The sequence below is a fragment of the Sander vitreus genome, chromosome 17 (assembly GCF_031162955.1).
Source record: "Sander vitreus isolate 19-12246 chromosome 17, sanVit1, whole genome shotgun sequence".
In the NCBI taxonomy this organism is placed as follows: Eukaryota; Metazoa; Chordata; class Actinopteri; order Perciformes; family Percidae; genus Sander; species Sander vitreus.
The window spans coordinates 18,493,852-18,502,861 of NC_135871.1; the positions used below are offsets into that span (position 1 = coordinate 18,493,852).

At 38.9% G+C, this 9,010-nt stretch overlaps 1 protein-coding gene across 1 annotated transcript; it reads left to right on the forward strand.

Moving 5' to 3' along the window:
- Nucleotides 1-587: 587 nt before the first annotated feature.
- On the forward strand, nucleotides 588-6,867 carry prokr1b (prokineticin receptor 1b). Its single transcript, XM_078272983.1, has 3 exons — nucleotides 588-768; nucleotides 2,516-3,149; nucleotides 5,592-6,867. The coding sequence occupies exons 2-3, from the start codon at nucleotides 2,683-2,685 to the stop codon at nucleotides 6,295-6,297; spliced, it is 1,173 nt and encodes a 390-aa protein (XP_078129109.1). The 5' UTR covers nucleotides 588-768; nucleotides 2,516-2,682; the 3' UTR covers nucleotides 6,298-6,867.
- The last annotated feature ends 2,143 nt before the right edge of the window (nucleotides 6,868-9,010 follow it).

Here is a 9,010-nt window from a genome sequence, read left to right on the forward strand (position 1 = left end):
ACTTTTTCCTGAAAGTTCCACATATCAACTCAAAAGGTGAAAATATGTTGTGTGATGTGTTACAGCTCGTCTCTGCTGCCCCCAAGTGGCCAGAACAATAACTTATTATTATTATTATTATTATTATTATTATTATTGTTGTTGTTGTTATTTATTATTATTATGGTTTAATGTAATGCAATGTTTTTTTTTTTAAAGTAACTGTTTAAAACCAGTTTTCTAAGCTCAGTTTTAATACAGTACAATTTAAAGAGAATGAATCACCTGTAAGAGGCATATGAGTTTGTTTGTTTGTTTGTGAATGTCCTATTATGTTTGAAATCTCTTCTTCCCTCATCAGTCATTCTTGTGAGAAATGGCAAAGGATAACGTAGCCTTTAATGTAAAGAACATAGGCACTGTGGACATCCATTTAACTGGTGAACTTCTGCCCCTGTGAACACTTACCCGTGCACACGCACACACGTATGCCTCTTTCGCATCTCCTGAAACACTCCTCGGATTTCTCACTTGAGGCAGAAGCGAAACATATGCATCACCCCCTCACCCCCACCCCCTCATTTCTTCCAAGCGCCTTTCTTCGGAGCGGAGCGGACTAGCAGCAGAGAGAATCAATGTGCGTGGAGGCTGATAGAGGGACCTTCTCTCTGCACTGGCGGGATTGTCCAATAATACAGCACTTCGGCTCGTTTCTCGCCTGACACAGCGCGGGCAATTATATACTTTTTAATTATTCAGCTGAGATAAGTCGTGGGACAACGTTTGCTGGTAAGTGTCTTTTAAAAAGATTCGTTTTAATCCACTGGGTTTTATCCCTGGTAAGTTATTAGAGATTCATATTTATTTTAACAAAGAAACAGAAAGCGTCTCTCTCATCTACATTTTAGTGGTTTTTTTTTAATTCAAAGACTGTGATCCCCCTCCAGGATGTGATGATCTCGAACAGCTTAACACTCTATATTGAGACCCCCTGCAGCATCATAGAACCATGTTCTGTTTTATAAACTACTTCAGAGCCCTTCATTTTCCTTCTAGTTCTGTAGTTTTTTTTTTAATTTATTTTGCATGGTATTGCTTTAAAAATAGACCATTACTGATCTCCTTAAGCAATAACTTATTTCATGTATTTCAGGACTGTTCGTTATTTATTTAAGGGGCCACCGGAGGAGTTTTGGGACCTTTAGCCAAAATAGACATGACCCTCCCAGCAATTTATCGCTACCTTCTGTACTGGTTTGCACTTGACAAATATACAGATTCCCATTGTTTTTTTAAAAACGATGACATGCATGACTAAACCTCTACATTCTCATCTGAAGCATCACACTCCTCTGTTATGGTGTCGTGGCCATTTCAGTAGATTTACTCACTAACATTGTTGTGGAAACACAATAAGCATGGAAACTAAATGCACACTTCCTGCATTACTGCATTACTTCAAATACTAAGTTACTCCTCTAGTAAACTAGTATTCACTTGAAATAAAACAATAAAATATTGAGACCATTCAGCAAGGCACTCTGGGTAACATTCAACACACAAACGGGTTGCTATGGACTCGTCACTAGGCTTTATCCACTTCACCATTTAAACAAATGTCATTTTCGTTTTTTACATCCTGCTGCTGCCATCTTCAGCCAGGAAATACTTTTTTTTACTAAAGCAGTATATGAAATCAGATGTATTACCTACCACCAGTTAGTTGTTTTGTGTTATTTAAGATATTTTAAAATATCTGATCATGTCAGACGTAATTATTCCACTAATTTTTTAAACAATGCAATTATCCGTTTCAGCCACCAGGGGGGCAGCTCCCCCTGCCCCACAGCAAACTCTTAATACATCCATGGGTCAGACCCATCTGGTAGCGAAGGAGGGCCGAGACTAAGAGCTACATGGAAAAATATGCACCAAACAAGCCACTTTGAAATGTTGCTGTTTCATGAATACAAAAGTTGGGTGACCCCCCCCCCCTCTGGACTGAAAAATGTTGGATGACCCTCCCCTCAGCAAAGAATAAAAAGACATGACCCTCCCCTATTTTCCTCCGGTGGTCCATTCCATAAATACCTAACGGTCCCTTAATGAAGCAGAAGATCCCATTAAATCACCAAGCTATTTGAAAGCGTCATCATAATCGCTGTCTCTCTTACATTAAACGAGTGTGCTACTGTATCAATATGAATCCGCTAAAATGGATTTTTTTTCTTCATCTAATTGGTTTTATATTACACTTTTGCTTTACCTCGTATGCTTGCAGTGGGATTTAAGTCACCACTTTCGCAGCAAATCAAATGCCACGAGATCCCATTGAGCTTAGTCTGTGACGTTGGCTTGCTGTAAAGTCTACACTGTTCTAATAAATTAGGACAGTTAACATGCAAGGCCTTTGCAAGATATAATGACCTCACCACCAACAGTTTTCATTAGATTAATTGCAATTTGTTTTGATCATATTGATGCCATGATCCGGACCCTGCATGAGTAATGCTGAGATGGGAACTTTCTGTTTCAGGTGAAGATGTGCTGTTTCCAAAGAAGATTAAGCCTGTTCAAATTCACACAAACAATTTAATAATTAAGCTGCTTTCAAGGCACTATGTACCAAAAAGCATAATAATTTTTCACCTAATTTGTTGGATCAAATTGTTCGCAAATAAAAAGTATTGTCTTTGCAAAGACATGGGGGACTCCAACATTAGCCATATGGTAACAGCTTATACAGAGATGCAGGAGAGTCTTCCAGCAGGCAAGTTGGATCATTACATGGACAACTATGATTTGGACTATGGCATCCCTCCTGATGAGATCCCAGACACGACGCAGGGCCAGGCTTTCTTTGTGGCCACCATTGTTATTGGTGTGGTGCTTGTCTGCATCATGCTTGTCTGTGGGTTTGGAAACTTGATATTCATTGCCACGCTGATACGCTACAAAAAGCTCCGCAACCTCACCAACCTGCTAATTGCCAATCTGGCCATCTCAGACTTCATTGTGGCAGTGGTGTGCTGCCCATTCCTGGTAGACTACTATGTGGTTAAACAGCTTTCCTGGGATCATGGATTAGTGTTGTGTTCCTCTGTCAACTATCTCCGTACAGTGTCCCTCTACGTATCCACAAATGCATTGCTTGCCATTGCGGTTGACAGGTGAGTGTGTTATTTCTTTCATATTTCAGGGTAGGTGTATGTGTTCAATTTTATAAGCCACTGCTTCTTTCAAAAACATTTCAGCATTGTCTACAGAGATTTGAATCAACAAAGCTTTCATGTTTTTTATCTGGCAATATAATCTCCTCTGCTCAAAGACGATGTTGAATTACATTCCAGTCATTCATTGTCTGTGAGAGATATAGGGACACTTATGTTGTTTTTTTCCCCTGATTTTTATTGGCTGGTTTTTAGATTTATCCAAGCAACAAATGTAATCATTCTATCTCTTTTGAACAAAAATGGCTGTATTGTAAAATACATTTTAAACATGTTAGCTTTATTGGTAACTGGCACTATACTGCAACAATTGAGATTTGCCTTGATACAACTTATAAAAAAAATAAGATTTGTGTTTCTGCACTCTATCACTAGTGCTTCAAAGGCTGTGTACAACATGCTTTGATTAATGCTTGATTAATTAGTCTGTAAACAGTTCCCTTGCTACTCTGTTCAGCATGCAACAGGTAGATATCCTCTTATGATGAATCTGCATATCCTATCTGCTACATTATCTATTTAGTCCCCCTCTAGCACAGGCTGAAATATACTTCAAACATGCGTCAACCACCTCATAACTAAAGGATAAAACAGGAGGTTTTTAGATTCCAAATACATTATAATCTCCAATAGGCTTTTTATCACAGAAGATATGTTGACATATAAGCGTAGAAAAAGCACAGACAGGTGTAAATGATCAAAATAATTATGGCTCACTGGCTCACTGTCACACTGTGCTGGCTTACTGGGACACTTGAATAGAACAGAGCCATCATTAATGTTATTAGTAACACCTGCACAGGTGTTACTAATAACATTCATTTATTAGTTTCCTACTGTACACTGACAGTCTGCTGTGAAAAAAAGTCCAAGGCTATATTCACATAAACTGAAAAGACCCCTGGGAGTAACTCGATAACTAATGCTTAAGACCATGATTGCTTTGGGTGAGGGACAGATCATTAACACTATATTGCTGACTATGTTACCCACATAGTGACACAGTATAGCATTTCCTCTCTCTAATTGATTGAACTGAGTGGTTCATTGCCTGCACCTGTGCCTTGGATACTTAAATCCCTACAATCAAGGTTATGTAAGAATTGATGAACGTTTTAGTGACTGAAATGGTTGCCATTGATTTTTGCCTTCCTTGTGGCATACTTGAGTTACTTTTGCACAATGCAATAACGCTATGGCTGTTTATCTACTGTTCTTCTCTGTTTTGTGGGTAAAAAGTTCAGTTTTTTAAACTTCCAAAAATGAAAACACTGACTTGACTAACGTGAAGGCTGGATAATGAGTGTTTTGTGTGCCAAAGTAAAGGTAGCAGTCAATAATCCATCTGTGAGCTTACTTGTGTTAAAAACAGCTTACTGAGCCGGCCGGTTATGGAGAATCCACAGGCCTTCTGCTCAGCTAATGGGTCATCATTTACTTCTTTGTGGGTGGTATAATACAATAATTTGATTAAATTGGTAATTTAGACAGATTAATTAAATTGAACAGTTAACTGACACCTTTTAACAGCATTTATTAAATTAACCACTGAACTATCTACTATTTGTTAGTTGACATTTAGCTCAAGATAGTCCACTGTCAATACAGTACTAGTATATATCAATGAGAATCTAATTAAGAGTATGCTGTGTAATGTTGTTGCTGATCAACTTAAGTGAAGTGTCTGTGAACAAGTGGTGGAGTAACACGATCAGTACACAGAGAAACATTGGACAGTGAGAATTCAAAATAGTTTTTACATTTAAGTGCAGGTAAACAAACCAGATACAGCATGTAAATCCGACAGTTTTACAGTCACTGATATTTTTGCTTTAACGTCAGAAAAAAAATATTTTCCCACACTGCATGACAGTATCAAATATTTAATAATAATAATAATAATAATTTAATAATATCTGCATGGAAATAAGTCACGTAATGTTATACACATTTTCCCAAAATGTTGCCTCATGTGTTAAAAGACTTTGTAAATTTTTCTTTACTGTATAAACATGCAGTGATTGAAAATATAGGACTGTTTTAAAATATATTTATTTATATAGTCAACTATTCTAACAAATATGAATAACTCATATTTTTAGTCAGTTCATGCATTTGCCAAGATATTAATAGCAAAATAAACTTTTTAACTCCATGAAAATGACCTTCTACTGCCCTATTACCAATATGAAAAAATTAGTTTGCTGAATAATGGAGCACTGTGTGTTAAACTTTAATCTTCCATGAGTGACTGAGAGCCTTTTGTCGAATCTCTGGACTTCTCACAACATTTAAACTACTAAAAAAGGGCGGTTTGATTGCATTGTATCACATGCTTATTTTCCGCCTCTTCAATGCAACAATATGTCTGTGTTCTTCCAGGTACATGGCTATAGTCCATCCTCTGAGGCCACGTATGAAGTTCCAAACCGCCTATTGCCTTATTACAGGAGTCTGGATTGTTCCCATTCTGATATCAATTCCCTCTGCCTACTTTGCCTCTGAGACCATGTACCCTCATGGCAGCACCACCCCAACCACTCACAAAGTCTTCTGTGCCCAGATATGGCCTGTGGACCAGCAGGCCTACTACCGGTCCTACTTCCTGTTTGTTTTTGCTGTGGAGTTTGTTGGGCCTGTGATTGTCATGGCAATATGTTACACCCAAATTTCCCGCGAGCTCTGGTTCAAGAATGTCCCAGGTTTTCAGACGGAGCAGATTAGGAAGAGGTTGCGTTGTCGGCGCAAGACAGTGATGGTCCTGATCGGGATTTTGACAGCGTACATAATGTGCTGGGCGCCGTACTATGGCTTCACCATCCTACGAGATTTCCACCCAACGCTCATCTCCCGCCAGAAGAACTCCTTGGTGGCCTTCTACATCATTGAGTGCATTGCCATGAGCAACAGCATGATTAATACCTTATGTTTTGTCAGCGTTAAGAACAACACAGTTAAGTACTTAAGGAAGATGGTACTGCTGCGCTGGAGGTCAAAATATGCACCCAGTAAGACTGTGGATGAGATGGATATTAGGGACTCCTCCATGCCTGGAACAGAGGAGATTGAATGCATTCACTTGAGGTGAAGAGAAGAAGTCTTTAATATAACATAATAAGTCATTTAGATTTAGGCTGTTGATATAGATGTTTAAATCACATTTTGGAAAGATATCGAGCATAATGAAGCACTAGGAAAGTGCATTGATAAACGGGGCAACATAGCTCTAACATTGTTAGTCAGCAGCAGTACATATGGAATGTAATTGTTGTGCACACTGTGACTATTCACTGTGTTATTGTGAAGTGTTGTAGCATGTGAACATGATATATTACATCTAAGACTTGTAAATGTAGCTGCTTCTGCCCTCAATGATCTATTATGTCGACTACAGGTTAATCTTTGTATCGCCTGTACCTGTTTCGTTTTAAATCATTTTAGTAAGGTCAATTAACTCTAGATACTAAATAAATCCTTTCATTGACCATTGCTTTTCTATTTGAAATTTTTCATTTTCTATTATTCTTTTCTGTTTCATTTGAAGTGGTAAACCAACAAAGACATCTTGAATATTCGTCCATGAAAAATAATCAATACATTGCATGCTTTCTTTGTAGATGAATGGACTTCATGTGTGCTTATTATAATAAAGAATGAAACACTGAAGAAAAGTTCCTTTTATTTATTGAGCTGTACTGTTATTTGCTTTTTTTGTAAACTTTGTTACGTATAGACATGCACATATAAATAATGAGAGGCTAAAGAACAGTCCATTCATTGGCTTTTCTCAAACATGTTGCACATACTGTATTTGTGCCATTTATTTTTAATAATTAAGAGAATCAGGAGTGGTGGGATGTATCTGTTAGTCATGTTGGCAAACACTGAATACTGGAACACAAGTACAGACTCAGTAAGATTCATGTACACATGTGCTGTTCCTGCACCTTTGGGACATACCTGGGACCTTAAATAAATAGTGTATATGAATATTTATATCTTTTCTGTGGATATATTAGAAATGCACAGTGGATGATAAGAAGTGTTGAAAGGTTTCATCTTTTTAAACACCAAGAGAAAGCCTCAGGTTTTGGTGTAATTCTCACCGAATCAACATGCAAATGTTTCTTTATAGGTTTACTCTGCACTGAACCTTTACTCTTTTTAATTTGAAATCCTGAAACCCATTGTTAAACATATGTTAACAACCTGCCAGCTCATGAATGTTACATTTCAGTATGCGTCTGCTGCTGAATTATACTAACAAATTCATGCCAGCTTCTTTTTGTTATATATGACACTTTGGGAATATCTTATGAGGCACTGCCAAAATGCATTGAAAGTCCCAAATAGGTTGTAGTCAATGTCTTAAAGTATTACCAGGAATTATTTGGAATAATTAGTCACATCTGAAAACATGACCATGTTTTAGCTTCTGAATATATTCTAGAATAAATTGGATACCTACATTTAAAGGCAGGGTTGGTGATGTTAAAAAGCTAGCATTATTTGAAAGTCTAACCCCTCCCCCTGCCCTCAGGGCTCCGACCACACGCAGACGTGCAGGAGCTGCTTCAGAGCAGATCGGAGAAAGGAGAAAAATGTCTCATTCACCGCTAAGCAAACACCTAATATTATCATTCAGAATGTTTAAAACATATGTCACAAATTAGACATTTACAGTAGGTCCTTTAAATCCCCAGTTGTTGAACACACAGGATTAAATATTGACAGCCAAGCAGCAGCTAGCACAGCTAATATAGTACTCAGGCCCCAAGTATGATGTGGCCATGGTGTATGAGGGTTCCCTAGGGCCACAATTTGACAGTAAAAATGTAATGCAATATGGTGATTAGGAAAATAGGATGAAAGCCCTTCTCAGGGCTCTAGACACTGCTGAGAAAATATTTAACTTTATTCATGGTTTATATGGAGGCCAGACCACAACTGTTGATCTCAGAGTGACATTTTTTAATCTTAAACAAGGTGTGGCGGACACCCTAGGAGACTAGCCTCTGGTAAAAAGAGGCCTTTCAGAAATGGGGGGCTGCAACTGTGTGTGTTGCTCAACTGTAACACACACTGAGGGGCCAGATGATACTCGACCTGCAGGCTGGGGGAAGGAGCTCCAGAGGCAGGTATGTAGAAACCCTAACTTGACATTTTCTGAGTTGTTGCAGGAGGCTAAAGAGCTGGGGAAAGAAGGCTGGGTGAAGGAAGATGGACTGTTGATCCCCTCACCCAGTGGAAAGATCTAACCTGCACCAAGCTGCTCAACATGGTTGCAGAGTTGAAGCGAGCCTTAAAAGAGGAGATGATACAGTGGATTCTAGCCCTGAACCACGGTGTGGGACAATCTTTGACACCCCTGGCTCAGGCGACCCTAGATGGACAGGTTCCAGGAGCGGAGACTGAGAGAGGAAGTGGCAGAAATTTCAGGGGCCCTGCACAACCAGGTCAGACCAATGGTGACCTGCCTCGTAGGTCAACAAGAGAGAATTTACCAGATAGTGAGATGATTGTCGGGACGACAATCCTTAAAGGTGGGAGGAGTGACACAAAGTGTGGCCAGGCAGCTGGCGTTTTTGCATATGTTTATTGTAAATAATCTTGAGTTTGGAGGTTTTCCTTGGGTTGTTATGTTTTCTTTGCTTGACGGGCACAGACACTGAGGACACTTCCAAACACACCTGAGGCGCATCTCTTAATCAGGGGAAAGGTGTGGGATTGTGTAGAAGTAAATTTTAAAGGTCCGCGGCTCAAGGTAAGATTAACGGCGTGGACTCCAACGCTTGCTGTGA